The sequence below is a fragment of the Cibotium barometz genome, chromosome 11, assembly GCF_041138505.1.
Source record: "Cibotium barometz isolate CiBa-2024 chromosome 11, ASM4113850v1, whole genome shotgun sequence".
Classification (NCBI taxonomy): domain Eukaryota; kingdom Viridiplantae; phylum Streptophyta; class Polypodiopsida; order Cyatheales; family Cibotiaceae; genus Cibotium; species Cibotium barometz.
In genome coordinates, this window is record NC_141056.1 from 2,648,298 (window position 1) to 2,670,914 (window position 22,617).

General features: G+C 46.4%; 1 protein-coding gene across 1 annotated transcript in view; it reads right to left on the reverse strand.

The window, feature by feature from the left end:
• THO2 overlaps positions 1-22,617 on the reverse strand; it is a 255,820-nt gene that overhangs the window by 39,257 nt on the left and 193,946 nt on the right. The window contains exons 22-26 of the mRNA XM_086804632.1: positions 18,080-18,183; positions 17,698-17,878; positions 17,410-17,591; positions 16,342-16,948; positions 16,090-16,194 (exon numbers count right to left, since the gene is read on the reverse strand). Coding sequence (XP_086660758.1) covers positions 16,090-16,194; positions 16,342-16,948; positions 17,410-17,591; positions 17,698-17,878; positions 18,080-18,183 — 1,179 coding nt within the window. The remainder of the gene's footprint in view (positions 1-16,089; positions 16,195-16,341; positions 16,949-17,409; positions 17,592-17,697; positions 17,879-18,079; positions 18,184-22,617) is intronic.

A 22,617-nucleotide genomic window follows, 5' to 3' on the forward strand; every position in this document is an offset into this window, starting at 1 on the left:
CTTTTTGGTCTCATAGGTCATTATGGCCTTTTGAAGACGTTAATATAACATTTCATTTCATTTCTCCCTCAAGCGGCAAGCCTCAAGGGTCACCGTAGCGGTATTCGGGCCATCATCTCCCATCATCGTAGGACCTTCTTGCGCCAGCTCAGTTTTACCACCTCGAGCACCATGTCACAGTGGCCCATGAGGGATGTATTAAGGTGATCCGAGAGCTCTCTGCTCATGTACCCAGATCAGATTTTATAGTTCTAGATTTTTGTTATCTTTCTTTATTACTATTTTGTACCCAGGATGATGTACCTCATGGATATGATGTAACCTTTTGGTCTTATATGTCATTTTGGCCTTTTGAAGACGTTAATACAACTCTCTCTCTCTCTCTCTCTCTCTCTCTCTCTCTCGCCCCCCCACCCCCCACGCACCCGCTTACCAGAGGTCAGAGGCTACACGTGGGAGTCCACTTGCCACCCTTACGCAAGGTCACATGGAGGTACTAGAGGATCTGGAGGGTTTACTGTCCTTTACAGGGAGGAGCTACAGCATGTCGTGGAAGTCATGAGAGATGAGGAGGCATGTTTCATGTGGATCCACATACATACTGGCCACGTGATATTTACGTTGGCATATGCTACTTCGCGCCCAAAGGCTCCACCTACGCCACCCATGCAGAGGGCGAATCACCATACCTCCCACTTTATTAGGATGGCATGCACTATTCTTGCATTGGAGATATACTGTTGGCAGGCGACTTCAACATGCGTATGAAACAGCATCAGGTGCCCTTTTTTGAGATTGATGAGCCCATATACAGAAAACTAGCACCAGAGGAGTTCGAACTTGACAGGACTCCCCAGGACATGGAGGATTCAGATTATGGAGATCATCTGCTGGAGCTAGGAGGAGCACACGGATTGGCCATACTCAATGGCCTCGCTCAATGGCCAGGTTCACGAGCCTTCACATGCTTTTGACATAAGCATGCACACAGCAGGCGGCCAAGAGCGCGCTCCACAATAGATAGACCCGGTGCGAGTACAGTGGACTACTTGCTGGGACCATTATCTCTCATACTGGACATACAGTCTTTTACAGTCTCACCTCGCCCCATCGCTGTAGCTGCCGATCATGCATACATTTCCTTCAGCACTGCATGCCGCTTTGGTCCGACGCCACCACCGCGCAGCCCCCCAGAGACACCCCCGATACCACTTCACCAGAGAGACGGCATCTGACTACGCCAACCACTTGTACAATGCTCTACAGGACATGGACCCACATGTACTGCTGGAGGATTTTCACGACACAGTTCACCTCGACACTCCACACGTCAGCTGCCATGTACTTCTCTCACACTCGGCCATTCGTCACACCTCCGAGCAAGAATGTCCCACAGAAAGGCTGGTACGACGATGAATGCTGGGAAACCCGTGCCTGCTTCATCGGAGAGGAAGCACAGGGGATCTGTACACATAGCCAGGCACGCATGATCTTTCACCGCCTCGTGTGGAGGAAGAAGGGAACCTAGCTGGCGAAGTTAGAGCATGAGTTGTACCATCTTCTCTTGGGACAGAACAGCAAGGAGGCGTGGCGAGTTTTCCAAACACCCATTACATCATTAGAGACATGGCATGCTTCTGTTACCTTCTACCAGATACCCGGACAGCCACCTCTATCCCGACCACCAGAGAGCCGACTCACCTCCTCCACCTTCTTCTCCGTGGGCATGATCCGCAACGCCATTGACAGGTTGCAGAATGGCTTACCCCAGATCATGATGGATTAGTGGCAGAGCACCTTTCGCATGTGAGGGATGTGCTCGCGCCACTCTTAGCCCACCTGTTCAATCGGGCCCTTTGCAAAGGTTTCCATGCCAGTTGGTCAGCGAATACTATAGTACCGATCCTGAGAGTGGGTGATCCTACAGTTCCGAGTAACTATAGGACCATCACGGTTGGCCGCGTGCTAGCCAAGCTCTATGGATTGGTACTAGAGCATGAGTTGAGCAAATGGGCAGAGACACATCAGCATCGGGCACATGGACAGGCGGGGTTCACGTGGGGACACTCTACCCTGGATCACATCTTCACGCTTCGGGCCATCATCGAGTAGGGCAGAGCTCATGGGAGGAGAGTATATTGTTGCTTTGTGGAATTCCGCACCTTTGACACAGTACCATGAGGGAGGCTGATGCAGAGGCTACAAGACATGGGGGTGCCCGCTAAGATGAGATGGGGAGTCTTAGCATTGTATGAGTCAGTCAGAGGCCAGGTGCGGGCTTCGGGAGGGATGTCAGAGGAGATCACCAGCGCTATTGAGGTGAAGCAGGGTTGCCCGCTATCACCCACACTCTTTGGGCCATACATTGATGAGATCTCCAACTACATTGACAGACTAGGAGGACCTGGAGCTGGCTTGGGAGGAGTGTTGATCCCTCTGTTGCTCTATTCCGACAACATTGCACTTATCTCAGATACACGAGAGGGGCTGTAGAGACACCTGGATGCATTACTGACCTTCTGCCAGGATAGGGACCTTACAGTGAACCATAGGAAGACCAAGGTAATGGTGTTTAACACCTCTCAGCAGTGGGCCGACCGATTGCCTGAGTTCACCTATGGTGGGGAGACAGTATAGAGAGTCAGGAGATATGTCTACCTGGGGGTCACTTTTGCTGGACCGTACTTTACCATGAGGAGGGCGGCAGGGGACAGATTGACTAGACCATAAGCTGCACTCGGAGCCCTGGAGAGCCACTATGCAAACATCGAGTTTCATGAGCCTCGGATGAAGCTCTGATTATTTGACACGTCGGTTACACCAGCGCTTTTGTACGGCGCTCCCATCTGGGGGCCGAGTCTCTTTTCGTGAAGTAGTAGGTCTCCGTGAACTAGCAGAGTGTGGTTCACGTCATGAACCAGATAGTGTACGGAGGAGTGGATCTACAGCAGAGCAGCGAGCCATGAGTAGAGGGGAGTTTCATGATGGGTGGGAGCAGATGGAGAGGCCACTAGTGATGATGATCTCTCGCATGATCAGGAGTAAATCATCAGTACCACATGAGATAGTCCGAGCAAAGATGGGAGCCCCACCGATCCTAGCTGAGGCCCTTATGGACCCTCTCCAGGCACAAATACTCTAGACTCACGCTAGAGTCGTCCAGACAGCTCGCATCATAGGGCGACACCAGTGCTGGTATGCCCAGACTAGCACATGGTTACAGCTACATGGTATGCATATGGACCGCCTTCCGCCTTTACAGTATAGCCTGGACTCCACCTTCCAGGAGTTGAGCCAGAGTGAGCTCAACAAGATCATTAGGATGGACATCATTCAGCTACACATAGCACACACATGGATCACACCAGCCGAGCCACTAGGGATGAAGATGGCTCTCTACCAAGAGCATCTTCTCCACTTATCCCCTGATGGTTTTGTTATCCACCCAAGGTACATGAACATTCACCTCTCTCATGGAGTCAAATGTGCTATTGGCCATATCCGCACGTCTTCACATCAATTGAGGATAGAGACCGGTCGATATGGAGCCGTCTCCCTTGCCCCTGAGGATCGGATTTGCCAGCTCTGTCAGTTGCAGCTAGAGACTGAGCACTACATAAGTCGGTGCCCAATGTACTACGAGATCCAAGGGCGCTTTCATTGCCTCTTCCAAGATGGATTTGGGCCATTGTCCAGAGTGATGGACTACTCAGACCAGCGTTGCCTTGGGCTTTTTCTCCTTGAGCTGCGCAGACACCGAGACCACAGCCTACGCTCCAGACAGGGGGGACATGTCCGAGACACAAGCCAGCACACCCTTACCGACTTCTTCATAGCAGCAGCGACCCCGCGCACCGTTGGCCACGCGTCGATTGGGCCCACACACCCACCTCAAGGAGTCACCCTAGACAAAGCTGGAGAGCTATGTAGAGCACGGCGTCCACGCCGAGACATTATCAGAGGATACAAGCGATATTGGCACGACGTTGTGCGGCACAACCTCGGCGCTTCAGCCTGCTGTCTATGCTAGATCGACCTATGAGAGACATTATGGGATGAGTCTATCTCAGCTGCTTCCCATAGCTTACCATTTTTCCAATTCCACAATTTTATCAGATATGCCTTTTCCTGGCAATTGTATCAAGCCACTAGTTCCTCTTTGGCCACATGTTATAGCTAGTTGTTTTTCAGTTTATGCTTTTCATTTTCTACTCTCAGGACATGTAGTTTCCTTGAGTTTTGGATGTATGGGTACTTTTGTTTCATAGGCCAATTTGGCCTCTCTCTCTCTCTCTCTCTCTCTCTCTCTCTCTCTCTCTCGCACCTCCCATACATGCAAGTGAGTCGTTAACGTGAGTTTGTGTGGGTTGAATCGTTTTGTGCTTGAATTATTTTATCATATTTGATTTTTATGCATAAAAGTATACATAAAAGATTATTTTTTTATTATACAAGTGTTGACTCGCTAGCCAAATTCTATCTGAGTCATCGCTCTCTCGTTTGAGATGGAGGGATGGCTATACTTTGTTGTAGAGCAGCCTTTTGAGGTGCATATGGGTAATGGGATCAATGCTCTAGAGAAAACCATATGTGCTAAGGAAGTGCAAGCCACACAATAGAGTATGAAACCCATGAAAGAACATGAGAATTGTTGTAGAGAAGACTGTATGGGGTAATACACAGGCTGTACAAGACACGGGTAGTACACAGCCATACTGAGACTCTACATGGACTTACAGGCATTTTACAGGCCGTATAGATCATATAGATGTATGTATGCATATTTGCACGCGAGCGAGCTCGCGCGCGCGCGCGTGTGTGTGTGTTGGGGGGGGGGGGATGCTATTGGAGTTACCACTGTGGTGGATGTCATAACAGTTGAGGGATTTGTGTTGACTTTCCCACAAGCTTGTTTGAAACAACACTTGGGGTTTGCATCACACGCGAGTGTGGAAACCTATTACTACGTTGTTGCGACCTTTCGAACCCATCCCACCCTTGAATGATCAGGATAAACTTTTTGATTGGCAACTTGTTGTTCATCCCAGTTCTCTTCAATTGGATGCGCTTCTGGCAATTAATGTGTACAAATTGTTGCTTCCTTCCCCGTGGATTCAGCCTCAAGCCGATACTTTACGGGGATTGCAGAAGAATAATGAAAAGTTTAAACAAAAGAATTTGAATAATTTGGGGTTGTAAGCTACCTCTCAAACAACGTCTATTCTTATGGAGATGCCTTGTGGGAATACTTCCAGTTTCTACTTTTCCAGAAAAAGGACATCTCTCCAGTGATAGATGTTGTAGCTCTGGACGACATGCAAAGTCCGTTCCCCATCTTCTTTGGCATTGCATGGAGGCCAGGAATTTATTGCAAGTACTAACTCACAACCTCCAAGGACGTTTTGCATCGTTTCAAGGAGGAAAACCCTTCTAGATTTATGGTGTTTTGCCATCTTGCATGGCTATATTTGACATTTTCATCATCTCGATGAAACATTGGGCACTCTAGACTATTTGGAAGGCTAGGAACCATATTATGTTTTGACACCCTTCTCTAGATGCTTATGCTTTTTTTCGTGCCAATCTTTCGCCAATTCGTACATGACTGTTGACAGCTCGAGGCTATTGATATTCCACAGTTTGAAGTCTTTTTTACTGTTTCTAGCTGACTTCTCTCTGAAGTACATCCTCCCCATGTATATTGCTTCTTGGTAATAGAACACTAGTTTTTATTATTAAATAAAAAAAGTATGTGTGTAGGAGCGAAAGGGGCGAAGAGGGGGAGGAGCTGTTTCTAGCTGACTTCTCTCTGAAGTACATCCTCCCCATGTATATTGCTTCTTGGTAATAGAACACTAGTTTTTATTATTAAATAAAAAAAGTATGTGTGTAGGAGCGAAAGGGGGGGCGCAGAGGGGGAGGAGAGGGGGGGGTGGTTATTGGCTGCTTTTCACCTACTTTTCTAGGAGTATCGGCTCCTCTCTCTTCTTGATGTGCTGAGACAGTTGTCGTCTTCCTGCTGCTCACCGAGCTGCTGCCTATGCCTGTTGCTTATTCAATGAGCCTTCACCTCTTCTTTCTGGCTCGTCTGTTCTAGCTTCTTCTACTATTGTCGTTGTCCTTGCGCCTTCTTTTGCTGCTTCTTCCTTCTTGTCAGTTCGCTATCGCCTCTGCTTGTTTCATAGCTGCTGTATTTGCTTTCTAATCAGCCTCTTTGATTGTGTGTCTATGACACAGAAGTGTGTGTTTTTTCCAACTTTGTTTTTGTCATGGATGTGCAAGCCTCATGTTGTCTACTGCCATCGTGCAGATAAGGTTCTAGAGGAAATGGATCCCAAGAGACTCAAAGAATAGGTCACTGTGAACCATGATAACCCTCATGTGTAGGACATGTTTCATGTATTGCATAAAGATTTTGAAGAAAATCAGACCGCTTGCGATAAGCCTAACACACTTTAAAATACAAAATTTTTGTCCAGACTATAACGCTGAGATTTAAGTGATTCTAGGAATGCATAGTCATTATGTTTTTTCCTGGACAAATACCCATTGCAAATGATGTTGCTCAGTGGGTTAAGACCTTGCTTGATGGATGCTATGTCGATAGGGTTTATTATGCAAGAGTGTGCTACACTTGCCCTAAGTTTGGGCGCTTGGCTTCTGATTGTCCTACTCTTATGTTGAGGCCTCCAGCTTGAACAGTGAATACAATGCTAGTTGCTAACACAAAAATGCAAATAAGAACAAGAGCAGGGCTCAAATGCCTACTAGAACTGAACAGATTATGAAGAATACCGCAAACAAGGATACGAGTGTGATAGAGTCGGAGGGTTGGCAGACCCCAAACCCTAGAAAGGTTATTTCTGTCAGACCCTGACCGTTATAGTCCAGAATGTGGACCAAATCATTCCTCTCAGACTAAAGGTTGAAAATTTTGCGATGCAATAGTTCAAGGTGGATTGCAAACATTACAGAATATGAAGCAAAATATGCAAGCAGATTGATATGTCTTACACCTCCCAATAAAACGATCATGGAGGCACCTCTTAAATGCATGTCATATAATGTATATGGTTTAAGCAGCTTGAATAAATGGAGGCTCGTCTAGAACTATGCACGTAGAATGAAGCCAAACAAAGTATGTCTTCAGGAACATAACCAACATGCCATGGCTGGACGGACTAGTTTCTTTGATGGATATTGTATATATTATGCTGGTTGTTCTATTGTCTCTGGTGTGTGTTTTCTTCTCAAGTTACAATGATCTGGAAGGCATGTTACTCATTGTACAGTGCATTCTCAATGGTGAGAATTATGAGTTTGTTGTATTTGTGCTTCCATAGTGTCTACCCAAAGAGCTAAAATGTGGTTGCAATTAAAACATTACCATTGAGTTAACGAATGCAATAATATGTGGATATTTTAATGATGAATCAATCATGGCAGCAAGGTGTTACATCCTGGAAAGAAGGACTAGTTAGATTGGTACCGAAGAAGCAGTTCTGTCAAAATCTTTCAGACTGACGTCCAATTACTCTTATGCCTATTATTTCTTAGATCATCACTGAGATGATAACTCAAAGAGTAAAAAAGATATTGCATAGAGGATTACATCAAGCCCAATATGGTTTTATACCCAGAACACAAATCACAAATAACATCTACATTTCTTATGTAGGAATTGAGTATGCCAAATACTCTCAATATGATATACTATTGCTGCAAATAGATGCTGCAAAATCTTGTGATATAGTTCATTGAGATTTCATAGCTGCACTAATGACAAAACTTGGTTTTAGACCTAAAATGTTGCAACTCATGTACTGGCTTTATCCAAATAGTACATCATGTTGTATATTAGGTAAACGATTGTCCTGTCCTTGGATACAAGGTAGATCAACTAGGCAAGGTTGCCCTTTAAGTGCATTACTATATGCAATTGCCACTGACCCTTCGCTTCTATATATAGACAAACTCACGAAACAAGGGCTACTGCATGGTTTGCAATTACTAGATGGCCGTAATTTAGTGGCGCAATGCCGCAAGCTTATTCTGATGATTTATTTTTCTTTCCCAAAAACACTCTACAAGATTTGCCAACCCTTATTACAGCCCTCAAATTGTTTGAGCAAGCTACTGGATTGTTTATTAATTTTCGCACATCCAAATAACTACCACTTGCGGCTTTCGATTGGCAGGCTTTAGCAGGATTTATTATGGCCTGGGCATATTTTTCCGCCAACACATATTGTTAGACATTTGGATTACCCACTAGGGTGGAATGTATCAATACTAGCAGTTTACTGCCTAGCCTTTGCATGTGCGACTAAGGATAGTGCAACCTATCTTAATGGCTTATGTACAGTTTTTCTTGCCTCTATTGGTATGGACAAAGAAACATATTACTGCTTTCATGTCTCAGACCATGAGATATCTTAAGATGTGAATGGATTTGTTCGCCAATGATGCATGGAGGACTGAATATTCTGAATAATCATTATCATGTTTTGGTGGCAAAAAAAGCAATTCGACTGTCCACGTTTTTTTGCCTAGGAGCAGCCTTGGACAGTGATGATTGCAGCTACGTGTACTACACTTGAAACATATTCTTTTGGCACATGGCAATGTAAACATTGCGATATGCTTATTGAAAAGTTGCAAAGGAAGATACCGAATTGTCCTTTCACTAATAGATTGATTGCTAGAAATGGAATTTGGGCATGCATTTCAAGCTTGTCTCGCAAAAAACTAGAGCTTTATTGCAGCAATTTGAATCGAGAGATCGCGCCACAGCTGTGAGCACTCCCTATCAAACATTGTGCCACCGCACCCCCCCCCCCAACTTCACCTTCGCCACCTCTCCTCTCCCTCGCGCCTCACTGCCCCGCCTTCTTCCCTCCTTTTGTGCTGCCGCTTGTGCCCTCCTTGCTCGTTCCCCTCCCAAGCTCCGCCCTTGCTACCGCCCCATCCCCTTTCCCCTCTGTCGCCTTCACCCCCCCCCCTCCCTCCTCCCCCTCCCGCCTCACTGCCCCGCCTTCTTCCCTCCTTTTGTGCTGCTGCCTGTGCCCCCCTTGCTTGTTCCCCTCCCAAGCTCCGCCCTCGCTACCCCCCCATCCCCTTTCCCCTCTATCGCCTTCACCCCCCCCCCCCTCCCGCCCCTCTTTTACTTCCCGCTGCCCCTCGTTACCCCATCTTGTCTGTCTCTTGTGTGCTGACTCCCCGCCCTGCTCCCTAGAGCCTCCCTAGCCCCTATCCCTCTACACATCTCCCTTTCGGCTTCGCCTCTCCATTTTCTCCCTGTCTCCTCCGTCCTAAGCAGGCAGTTTTCTCTCGTTCTTGGGAATTTTATCCTTCGGCAAGCTTCGGCCTCTTATGGTCATCACCCCTCTGAAGGCACACATAGGAGCATATATTCACAAAGGCCTTCGTACTAAGTTTCTGTCAAACCCCCGGATATGCAAGGCAGACTAGTACAGCACGTATGTAGTTGATAGGGCAAATGCATCGCTAAAGAAATAGGGCAAATAAATCACTTTAGAGTTTAAAGTTTGGTAAATGCACATTGCACAATGCAAACACCGAAAACGCCGAACATGTGCTAATAAGTAGACCGACAATCGATATATAAGCATGGAATAATGATCACTCTCAAAAAAACAAAAGACTAGTGTAAGTGCCGAGTCAAGAGTCAAAAGCCAAAACAATGAAACATAGCCAAATGATAAATCAGGCAGCCTGCAATACTCAATCGGAGCCTGGAGCCTGAGAAGTGTTCGCCTCATGATCATGGCTGCCTACATGACCAGTCTGAAAAGTAGCTGCATCGACCTGTAGGCTCTGTTGTATCGCCACCTGCTCATTTCCTTCCTACTCCATCTCCCACTGGGTAAAGGGATCTGCTTTTGCATCGCAAGTTTGCGCTTACAAAGACAAGAGCATTGGCCTTTTCTACACCAAGGCAATTTCTCTTCTTTCATGCAATATGGCTATAAGAACTCCAAAGCTACTCCAAACAAGAAGAACTTACAACTTGACTGAGAATGCCGATAGCCAAGTGTTGCAGCTCAGGCCCATCTGAACCATAGTCCTCCCACCACAAAGCAGCCCCAATCTTCAACCTATCCTCCTGTGCAACTGCACAACCAAAAGCACCCCGAAAGGATCTGTATGCAGCAAGCTGGTCTCTAATTTTGCGCCTAATGCCTCCATCCGGCACTAGACGATCCAAGATGCGCCTCCAGCCATCACTCACCTCTCTATCACTATCCTATCCATTACCCTGAAACTATGGGTCCCACCATATATGCGGCTGCATTCAAGACAGAGGCATAGGAGTTCCAACTCGTCACACATAGGGAACGAATCTTCTCGTCGGGCTCTAAATCTTGCAACTTCTCTATCATTCTATCCATCGCCTCATACACCTTCCCGATGCATGGTTGCATAGCATCTACAAGCCTCAATAAGTGGACAACAGGCCTCACCATAGCATCAATGCGTTTCACATCCTCCCAAAAACAATTGTCCTCTGCATGCTCCCTACATAATCTACCTATGGCTGTCGAAGCCAATGTGGAAGTGGTGAACTCGTTGCTGATGAAGAGCTTCCTCAGTGGACCACTGCACTCCCTCAAGCAGCCCAGCATCAAGAAGTTGAAGGCAAATCGGGTGTCTAAGTATTTGAGAAGTGAGAGCCTTAATTTCTTGCAGAATTCATGGCGAAGGAACTAATGGTTCAAGAAAAAAGTTGCCATTCGATTCGCCGAATGATAAGCTCAATCCATGTCCTTTAAAAGATTGTTCAAACAATGTGCCATACAATATGACACACTCAAGTGCGGATATACATGCCCTCAATGATAGCTCCAACTGCCCTATTTGCAGCCTCGCCATCTGCAACAAAACCCACTACACATTCCAGGACAACGCGCTCAATGCCACTTGCCCACTCCGCTGCAAGCACATCTGGACTCTTCCATGTCCCTGAGGCATCATGTGAAGCAATAAAGTGCATCTTGCCACGGGAATATGCAACAAGGCCATGGATGGACCGCTTTTGTGTCACTCCATCCATCCACAATGAATGACTCCATTCTTTGCCCATAGCCGCTTTGTGTTCTCTGCAGCTTGCTCGACGAGGCGCTTCTCCTTGTCGAGTAATGTGGTGCGCAAAGACTCTGATGATGGGGGGGTGTAGTTTGGACCATACTTCCCAATCCTCTTCACCATGGCCTTAGAGTACTCGGATGTGATCACAAAAAGAAACGAGTGTCAACTTTCAAGAATGAAAGTTTGAAAAATCATTTGAGTCGTGACATGGACAAGACGGAAGAGTCAAGGGCTACCTAGCTGTATGGAAAGCAATATGGTCATGAAAGAAGAAGTGAGCCACAGTTGTATCAACCTTTTCCTCCTCCTTAGGATCTAAACTTCCCTCGAGTGTACTCTGTCATCACGCGGGTGCACGCACCATAAAGGAACCTCGACCATCTAAAGGAGCTCATAGGCGGCAAGCCACAAACCACGCCAATGGGCAGAAGCAACAATAGAAAAAAAAAAAAAAAGAAAACGGGCACAGCCAATGGCAAAAAATGGGCAGAAGCAACGGCAGAAAAAGTGGCAAAAAAAAGGCGAAAAGTCATCCGTTGTTGCAATGTGGCATTCCCGTCCCATCCCCGACAAGAAACGTCCGTTCCGCGGTTCCCGAGACACTGTCCCCTGGTGACACGATTCGTTGGAATGTTCCCGCCGTTCCCAGCCCGTGTCAGAACGTGATCCCGTCTCATGACGGCGTTTCCGCGTCCCACTCCGCCATCCCCTCCGTGCCCTCTGACTATGCCCTGGAGGCGTCCACTTTGGTGTGCAAGATTATTGGTAGCCACCTTGCACACGGACAACTCAACGATCTTTTCCAGGCTAGCATCATTGGAGGACCTATAAAGACTATCAATATTCATCGTTTGGAGCGCGGCTCCTACCTGGTTGAGTTTGACTCACGAGCGGGCGTCGGATAGAGTCATGCAGCTAAGCCCCGTTGCACTGCGTACAGCCCACGCCTACTTTGCGAGGTGGCTTCGACCCAGCATCCGACCCAATGGCTGGCGTTTCAGGCTTTCCCTTGACAGTCTGCTTCAAAAGCCTCGAGAAGGAATAACTTCCTCTTCTCTTGGTCATTGGTGGAGCCATTGGGAGAGTGATGGAACCCCCCTTCCCCCCTTGCCACCTCGGCCTTCACTCGAGCAACCGGGATCCCATCCCTTCGCATATGTGTTGCTTCTCTAGAGATTGTCGCACATCATATCTATTCCTTGCCTGCAAGGAGATCCCATGCCGCAGAGATTAGAGTACCTTGGTCTCCAGTTCAATGCTTCATATGACGGCATATGGGACATCTCGCTAGAGCTTGTCCTCCCCCCCCCCCCCCCCCCCCCCCCCCCTTGTGTGACTACGGGAAGATTTTACCGGGCACAAGTCACACTTTTTGCTCTCCCTTTTTTGGCCCCTCTACGACACAGGGGGGGAGTTTGTATTTCTATCGTGAGCAACTCTTGCCGACAGTGGTCGGCTCAGGTGTCATACACTCAGCAGGCTTAGTAACTTACCATTAGGATTGGAGAGGATTGTGTGAGCTTCCTTAATGTTTATGCCCCGAACGTCGCTGCAGGAGGCAGATCCACCTTCTGGGGTACAGTCCCTCCCTCAGGTCGATTTTTGGTGCATGTGTGGGGACTTTAACATGATAGAGTTAGCAGACGATAGACTCGGAGGAGGCAAGGCTACAGTCTCAAGCTCATAATACTCTTCTTGGGAGGAGTTGATCTTCGCACTTAGGGGACAGGACCCTTGGCACTTGCCAGAGTTCGTGCGCAACACCAGCTGTCTGTGCTTCTCGCAGTCTGATAAGGCAGGATCACCGGCCCTAATCTTTCTCAACTTGATAGATTCTATGTGGATGAGTGGGCTTGCGGTCGCGGGGGCACGATTGGTATCTTTGTGGGCACTACTTTCTCTGGTCGTGCTCCGGTTATTTTGTCCTTGGAGGACCCTTGCAGGTAGGATAGGCACTTGAGCACTAGGATTCCGGATAGCCTCATACAGAACTCTGAGATCTGCAGCAAGATAAAGCAGATATGGGAGGCACTGGATTTTCTGTCAAGTTCTGACGCACGCACCTTATGCGGGCCTGGTCATGCTCCGGTTATTTTGTCCTTGGAGGACCCTTGCAGGTAGGATAGGCACTTGAGCACTAGGATTCCGGATAGCCTCATACACAACTCTGAGATCTGCAGCAAGATAAAGCAGATATGGGAGGGACTGGATTTTCTGTCAAGTTCTGACGCACGCACCTTATGCGGGCCTTGGCAAGATCAGAAGCTTATTATAGGAGGCAACACAGAGTAGATTGACGGGATTCCGTGCGTAGGACAGGAGCATTCGGTGGGGTCTTGCTTCTCTCCAGCGACTTCAAGAGAGTTCACCCAATAGCCCCTGGATTGAGAGTAAGTTGCTTGCTGCCCGTACAGAGATCAGATCCATAGAGGAGAGGAGGATGGAGTACAAATACCATGCCATAGCTTCTTTCTGGACCCAAGGTCAAGTAGTCACTGGGGATTTCTTTGAGATTGCTAGCCCTCGCAGGCAGAGAGATGGTATTCGCAGGCTGCGAGGCCAGGATGGAGCGATCGTTTCACACCTACAGTTTCACACACTACTGGACACCTACAGTTTCACACCAAAAATATCCAACCATACTCTGCATATCCAATCCTCGTGTGGGGTATCACCACTTGCTCATGTAGTGGTGCCCATATTGTTGTAAACAATCAACATGTCTTGTTACGTTTGTGACAAGTGTACTCTAGCATAGGGTGAAGCTAGAGGCCGGACATGGGGTGGCTAGTGGAGAGAGATCCCTAACGTGGTAAGAGGCTTATAAACTGGAGGCATAGTTATAACTTATAAGTAATTATAGGGTTAAAAGCTTATAAAGGCATTGGGGCTAATTATAAAGTCCACTTGCCTATAAAGGTGAAACTTAGCCTCATAAGTTATTATGATCATATGCTCTAACATGCTTAAGCATGCCATATCATGGATGTTCACACCGTGACGACTCCTGTAGGGTGTGGCTTGTTGGTATGGGACGCCACGTTTTACCACGGAGGAGTTTCTCCAAGGACGTAGCTATGGCCTCCACCTCGGGAGTAAGTCCAAAGGACTCTATGGCTGGGACTCGGGAGGTGAGCGTTAAGCCTTGCTCCAACGTGATTCCATCTTGAATAGTTCTAGGGCTTGGTCATGAAGCACCTTATATTGGTATCAAAGCCTATATCTAATGTAAAAGGAAACCATGGACACGGTGGTCATGAGCATGGCTAGGCAGCCATAGGTTCTACGAGCAAGCGGGGCGAGGAGTAAACGTGGGTTGTTTCTCAGAGCAAGAGAATCCTGGGAGTAAGCTACTTTGCTCCTAAAATTCACCCTTGCTTAGTGGATCATAGAGTGAGTGGGCCGGGAGAGCAGAGAGGAGCACAGCCAGTGTATCGATGGAATCGCAATGAAGGGTTGGGCAGATAGGTTTTATTGCCCAAGATCAGCCCTGGCTGCCTACACTAAGTGGTTGGGCCAGCCAATGGCGGCTGGTTAGGGGGTGCAGCCTGTCACGCCCATTCGGGACATCAGGCATGGGTCTCCCTCAGCTAAGTCACGTGGAAAGGTAGCTCGATGGCAATGGAGCATATCCTGGAGTTGGAGCTGTGACGGGAACGTGGCCGACACCTAAGGGGCCAAGGGCATCGGGCATGCTAAAACGTGGAGGCCCGGTCGGAGGTAACTCCTCTCGGACCAAGTGGATCAGGAGCAACCCGAACTGGGTCCACGGGATCCACTAAACGAGTGTTCACCTTCAGGAAGAAGCTCATGATGGTTGGTTGGCGAGGGAGGGGTCGGGCTAGCTGGAAGCTCTCTCAAGAAATTCTCCCATGTCTATGGAGCTCGAGCAAGAAGAGCCCTAGGCAACACTGGTCCGGGAAGTCAATGATCCTAGAGAGTGGGCCAGATACCTCATGGAACAGATATTGAAACCTCCCGCGGATCTCATAGTGTATTGGGCAACGACATATGTAATGCTCCTCTATGTGGCATAATCGGCAGATCCTCTCCTCCCCGGGTCATTGTATGAGCTCCCCCAGCCCTGACGACGCACTCAGCTCTTCTTGTCTCCACTCTGAGGTGGTGGGATGAAACCCGTATCTGGCCAATCGTAATCCGCATGCCATGGGACATGTGAACACTCCGGTAGCCCCGTTGCTGGATGAAATCCTCAGTAGCATGAGGAAGCGATCTCTGTAGAAGTGCATCCTCAGTGGGAGCTCCGAAGGTGTGATCGATGTGCAGTAGGTGTAGACGCTGAGAAGATCTAACCGGAAGATCTAACTAAATAATCTGGTTGGTGTCACCATGAGAGAGCCAGAGAAAAGAGGAGTTCAAACTGTCCTGAAGGGGTGGGAGAGGCGGTCCATGTGGAGCCCATATCCTAAGGACCATGTGGAAACCCAGGCATACCATACTCCAGGTTGGCCCTCGAGTGCTAGCTATCTCCAAGACTCCAGGGCATGCCTTGGGTACCTGTGAGGATCCATGTGACTGATGCCATGGAGGTATATGACTATCTCAAAAAGTGCATCCACTAAAATCAGGGCTGCAGCAAACTCTGCCTGGATAATCTAGTGTGGGACTGATGCGGAGAGCATCGTGACCTGAGGGACATCTCAACTCACTGCCAATCCTCATTGGATAAATCTGTCCCCCAGAAGGCTGCTCCCTACATCAAGGCTGGTTCATCCTGGGCTCTTGGACAAGCTCAAGGCTGCATATCCCTGTGTCACTCTGGCATGTGCTGCGGGAAGCATGGTGAAGCGTGGGCTACTGAAAGTGACACCACCGACTGAGAGAGAGAGAGAGAGAGAGAGAGAGAGAGAGAGAGAGAGCATTAACAAGCGTCTAAGAGCCTGAGAAATGCTTGATCACAAGATATTGGGTTCTAAACGTGTTCCATAGAAAAATGCTGACTAGGTGACACTGTCTTACCCTTAAAAATTGGCTGAAGGTTACACGAGTACTGTTTGGATCTCGATATAGAACTGCAAAACCAGGCATATTGCCGCACTCCTTTTCATAGATTGCCTCTTGGCTCTGTTCAAAATTCAAACACCAAATTATAGATAAAACACATTTGTTCAGACAGGCATGTTAGCGTTCTTCATACATTCAAAAGATAGCCTGGTGTAAGCTAAACACTTCAAGAAGTTAAACCAGATGAAGCAGCATAATTACACTCACTTTCCAATAATAGGCCATTTTCAATGTCTCGCACAAAAACCTTCCAAATCTGCCTGCTTCATATTCTGTGCAGCTAGATATCATGGGCTGCAATGTCTTGCATATGAGCACATCAATGTGATTCACTGTATTGAAGAAGGGTGTCCCTAAGGAGTGAAGAGTGTGTACAAATCTAGCACAGTAAATAGCATCCATCATACTGAATACACAGCGTGGAAATATGCACCGCTGCAGGAACTCCATGTTGATTTTCAATGAGTCTGGACAAGAGGTTAGCCATGAATCCTTCTCTCTAACAAGTCTTTGATGCACTGCCTTAGCATTCTGTTCCTGCTGTTGCAATTCTGATGACAAGCGATCCAAAACTTCCTGTATTTTCACCTTATCTTTTTTGCGTTTTGTGATAGCTGCATGTGAGTTATCTGAGTTTTCTTCCGAAGCCTTTAATGCAGCATGCTGTTTTGCAATTTCTGCTTCATATCGTTTTCTGGGGACAAAAAGATCCTGCAGTGACAATCCCCAAAACGTAGTGTAAAGTTCTGGGGACAGGCTGTTCCATGCTTTTGAGGGTAACATAGAGTGCACCGTTGACAAAAGCTCTGACCACCTACAGTTTTAAAAATGCTTTCCTTCAGATAATTGGCGATTTATATTTGTTTAATTCCTACAAGTATAACGTGAAATTAAAAAGGTGGTTCTCTATGGCTTCAAGATCATTGTGCCCATACATTGACAATAACCGTATAGCATCATAGCCAAAGAACTTATGAAGAAAAAGGCATTCGATGCAAATAAAAATAGTTATCTAATATATGTTTCAAATTCCTACAACACTAGTTGTCTGTCTGTAGGAAGGGGGGTGTTTTTTTTTTCTCTTCTGCTACCAAACCATGTGAAGCAAGGTAGATAGTACAAATTTCAGGTTTCCCATGCCAAGCTTGGGTTCTTTCCCAGATTCGAACACATTTTTCTCTTGCAATACAGGGTATTGTAGTCAAAATAAATGTTATCCTGTTGATGATATTACCAGCCGAATAAAAAAATTTAATGCAAGGAATTTTTACTCACATCAGAGGCTTCCTCATAGAGCCCAAGTCCAAAACCAAGTCATTGCTGGCATTTATTGGACAGTTGTCTGTGACTGAAACAGATTGTGAAGAACTCTTCCCACTGTCCATTGGCCAGGCAATGCTAGCACCTTTGAATGGCCTAAACAAACGCAAGACTGGTCGATACACAAGAAAGCATACCTGCATCATTCCAGAGAAAACGAGAAGAATCTTTGCATCATAGCCAAAAAGTTAAATTCTGAGTGACCTTTTTTTACAGAACACAGGTACAAGAAATAAACAAAACCTCTGGCTCGATATGATATTTGTGCAGCAGCTCATCCAATGGTGGAATCAGTTGAGCATATGCAGCTGCAGGCGTGACTGCACTTGTCAAAAACTCTACATACTGCAGGAGAGTCCCATGACACCTATCAAACTGTTCACTGACCATTTTTATATGGGGTGCATCTGCATTTATTACAACCCTGCACATAATAAAATGATAATATAAACATTACATGCGTACATGTTCCATTGACAGCACTGCAATAACCTGTTCCACATGCCCTACAAAAAGAATAAAACAGACAGTGCGGAAATAGGAGTTTTTTTGTTGGTGCTGATGCTGGGGAAGGAGGGGTGTGTGTGTGTTAGAGGACAGTACACACAGGGTTTAAAAAACCAACTTTGATCTATGCTGAGCAATCAGCAGTAATAGAGGAACTGCCAGCTTTGGTTCCTCCTTAGGCAGTAGAGCATCCCGAAGCCTATTTGTCGACTTTAGCAGAGCCTGCATCAAAGCAAATAATATGATGCAACTCACAGGTATCAGCTGCAAACAAAAATACTAAATTGTGACTGCTAGAGAACAGGACTGCAATCCTCCGAATAGAAATGAAAAACATGGCAAAACGTCAGCTAACCCATACAAGATCGTCAACAGATTTATTTGAGGCAGAAGGCTTCTGCACCCTCCTACCCCATATGTGTATCTCCTCTAGGGCCTGTGATGCACGCAATGCTACATGCCCCCTGCACCTTCTCATCTCCTTTGTGCAACACTGAATTGAAGATCCGTTACTTAGCTTCCAAACGCTATGAAATGGCTTAAACCCTTCCAACAGAACACCGCTGTTTTGCCCAACTTGAGAGAGTCAAGAATTTTTATTATCTTGACCACACCCCTGTTTTGCCCAACTTGAAAGGAGAGAGTCAAGAATTTTTATTATCTTGCCCACTAGCATTCTTATCGCTCAGCTTGCATCCCAAGCTTTGCAGACCTCGTATCACTGGGGATATCATAAGCTAATTCTAGTAGCAAGGTGATTCAAGCGTATATGGGGTGATATGAGGAAATCGGTCCTAATCAAGCACTGATCAATGGTCCCAAAGGGCAGCTTGCATGTATTGATGAGGCCTATTTGGATACTGCTCTGATAACTGAATGGATGCTAAAGAGCTCACCAAAGTAAAAGTTTAAAGAAGGCTTTGTTGTGCGTTACCACAATCAACCTCAGTACATGTAACATTGGTATCAAAGCATCACGTTGGTGACCAAACTCAGCTACCTAAAAAATTGAGAACATCCAGTGGATGGTCATACTGCGGTCCGAAAAAACCACCCAAGCCTTCACCATGTCGGGAAAGACATCGCATCAAGAAGCATGCTAGCAGGAAGTTGTGAAGGTACAAAGCCTCCAAAACGAGACACCCAAAGAAAGTACGCTCCTAGCAAGCTCAAAACAGCTCCTGAAAATAATGATGGAGCAAATAGTTTCATTGAAGATGCAGCTTGCAACAACAAAAGAGAAGCCCAAAGGTCTCTTAGATTTGGCAAATACGTTCTTCAATATGGATGAACAAAGAAGAAAAGAAGATGAAACACATAAGGAAGCAAGAAGAAAAGAAAGAAGAAAACAGACATGCGGAGGAACAAAGGGATAAGGAAGCCACACGCAAGTGTGAGGAAGACCAGCGCCGTCAAGAAGAAGCCGACCAAGAGTACCAGCAAAGACTCAACTGGGAGGCTATGCAATTCCAGCATCAACAGACGGTGGCACAAATTCTAACATCCCTCCCCAACATGGCTCCAAATCCTTTGCCATCCACCACTCCAACCACCACCGTCATCTAAACTTCACCAAACTTTTGAAGTATGCTGGTAAGTGCGATCATGCTGCTGTTACTCAAGTTTATTCATCAGTTTGAAGCACATTTTCCTTTAGCAAAAATCTCAGATCCACAAGACGAAGTGCATGTGGCAGCACCTCAACTCACTGGGGAAAATGTTACTTGGTGGCAGCATTGGTCTCAACTCCACACAAATCCCTTAACAAGCCAATATCAAATTGATTGGCCTACTTTTGTGGCTGACCTTAACACTCGTTTTCTTCCACCACAGTATATGACAAATCTTGAGGATGGGTTTTACAAACTCACTCATAATGGTTCCCCTGTTTTGACCTATTTCAATAGGTCATTATCATGGCCCAACAGTTCGGTATATCACAAAGAGAAAAGCTAAAACAATTCCTTAGAAGGTAAAGACACAAACATTAGCTACCCAATCACGAATTTTGAGCCTCGGACTTATGCACAAGCACGGACCCTCGCTCAGAATTAGGAACTGATGCTGAACGGAGGTAAGCCCAAGTAGGTACAATCTAGCCCTAAGCCTAGCAACAGTCATCTACCCAGCAGTCATCCGCCCAAGGTAAGGGGGCTTAGAACAGCAAAGCCCAAAAAGACCAAAAGAAAAATTCTCAAGGTCATCTACCCAGCAGTCATCCGCCCAAGGTAAGGGGGCTTAGAACAGCAAAGCCCAAAAAGACCAAAAGAAAAATTCTCAAGGTCAATCAAGCAATAAGAAAGATTCCACGCCCAAGAAAGATTCCAATCTAGCCCTAAGCCTAGCAACAATCATCTACCCAGCAGTCATCCGCCCAAGGTAAGGGGGCTTAGAACAGCAAAGCCCAAAAAGACCAAAAGAAAAATTCTCAAGGTCAATCGAGCAATAAGAAAGATTCCACGCCCAAGAAGACTAATGAGGAAAAATCTAAGGAGGGCATCACTAGAGGTGACCTCCAGCAGGATGAATAGACATCGTACAAGGCACAGAACCGTTGTTTCTTCTGTCACACTGTGGGACACGGGAAGAAGGATTGCACTCAGTGGCAGCCGAAAAGTCTCCCAAGGCACCCACTTCCACAAAAGCCATCAGGCTCTAACATCGTTCAGCTATTGCCAGCCTTGAATCCAGTACCATGAGTGGTATTTGATGATAAGTAGGAGGGTGAGGCTGAGCAATAGAAGAAGGCGCTCATCTGTGCCTATGGCACTGCAAGGGGAAAACAGTTCATTGTCCTCTTCGACATGGGCAGTTTTGAGGATGCCATCTCTCAACACTTGGCAAACAAAATGAGTTGTACCTCGGTTTCTTATCATTTAGATGTGGACGGGTTTACACTTGGTCTACACACACATATCACTCAAAAAGCTCAGAAGTTTAAATTCCTGATTCATAAGCCAACATTCCAATAGGATTTCATTCTCCTCTCTTTTAGGGTGTGGCATGATTCTCGGGATCCAATGGTTTAGACAGTTTGCACCCATTCCTGATAGGAGACAAGACACTTTCACTATTGTTGAAAGTTTTCCTGGACCCATCATGATTCGCAGGGATAGGAGCATTCTTGGAATACCACTCATTTCCCACATACATGCAAAACGAGCCATAAGAAAAGGAGAAAACCGTGCGTTGATTTATGCCCGCTCTCAATCTAATGTTCTTCAGACAACACCCTCATTGGAATAGAGGATGACTGGTCTTCTGTCTCAATACAGCCACATTATGTTGCGAGACGGTCTCCCACCCAATCTCCCACCCAGTACACCCGAGGACTGTCTCATAGAAATGGTTCCTGGTTCAGAGCCTCCCAACAAGTTCCCCTACCGCCTTTCTAAGACATTGGGGAGCGAGCTGGAGCTGCAGTTATCCCAACCACTCTGGGCTGGATTTAGCTAGCCTTCCTTCTCCCCATTTGCCGCTCCCATCCTTTTTGTCCAAAAGAAGGATAAGACCACACACTTATGTGTCGATTATAGGGCGCTCAACAAGCTAAAAGTTTACAATAGATTCCCCATGCTCAGAATAGAGTAGATCCTAGAGCGACTCAATGGTGCTAAATTTTCTCTAAGATAGATCTTAAGAGTGGCTACCATTAGGTTCGGATCTTTGAGGCCGACATTCCAAAAACTATGCTCAAGACCAAGCAAGACCACTATGAGTTTGTGGTGATGCCTTTTGGACTCACCAATGCACTAGCAAAGTTCAATAAGATGATGTCTCCGGTTTTTCAAAATCTCATTGGCAAATGCGTCTTCATCTTTCTAGATGATATCCTTATCTCTTGAGAGACTGCAAATGAGCGAGATGTGACAAATGTTTTACAACTCTTGCAGGACTGAGTTATTTATCAATGCCAAGAAGAGTGAGCTTGGCGCACTCGAAATATATTACCTAGGATACATCATTAGCTCATCAAGTATTAGCCTCGACTTTGAAAAGGTATAGGCCATACTCAGTTCGAATATTCCCAAGACAGCCAAAGAAATCCGCTCATTTGTGGATCTTTGTCAGGCCTACAGTAGTACACATATGGACAAGTTTTCTGACCTTGCAGCACCTCTCACAGACTTGCTCAAGGGTGTGAAGATTCATCGCCAGAAAGTGTCCATTACGAGCACAGCTTTAGAGCCATTCTACGCATTGACGAAAGTTTCCTCTAAGTCACCAGCCTTAAAAGTGGGCATCATCAGATGATCCTTTCGTGGTGATTACCAATGCCAATAACCTAGCCATTGGAGTTGTTCTATAGCAAGATCGCATGCCAATGGCTTATTATAGCCACAAGTTTAATACAGCCGAAAAGAATTATTTGGTATATGACAAAGAGCTTTTCGGGGTGATGATAGCGCTTAAACATTGGAAATATTTCCTTTACGGGAGAGATTTCACAGTTAAGTCCAATCACCAGGCACATGAACAGTTAAGTTCGATCACCAGGCCCAGTGCCCAATGGAATGACAAGCAATCGAGATGGTGTCAATTGTTCCAGCAGTTTGAGGGAATGATTCAATACGTCCCTGGAAAGAATAACCCCGTTGAAGATGCTCTCAGTCGTATACTGTGGTGTAAATTCAAGGAAAAGACTTGGAAAGCATA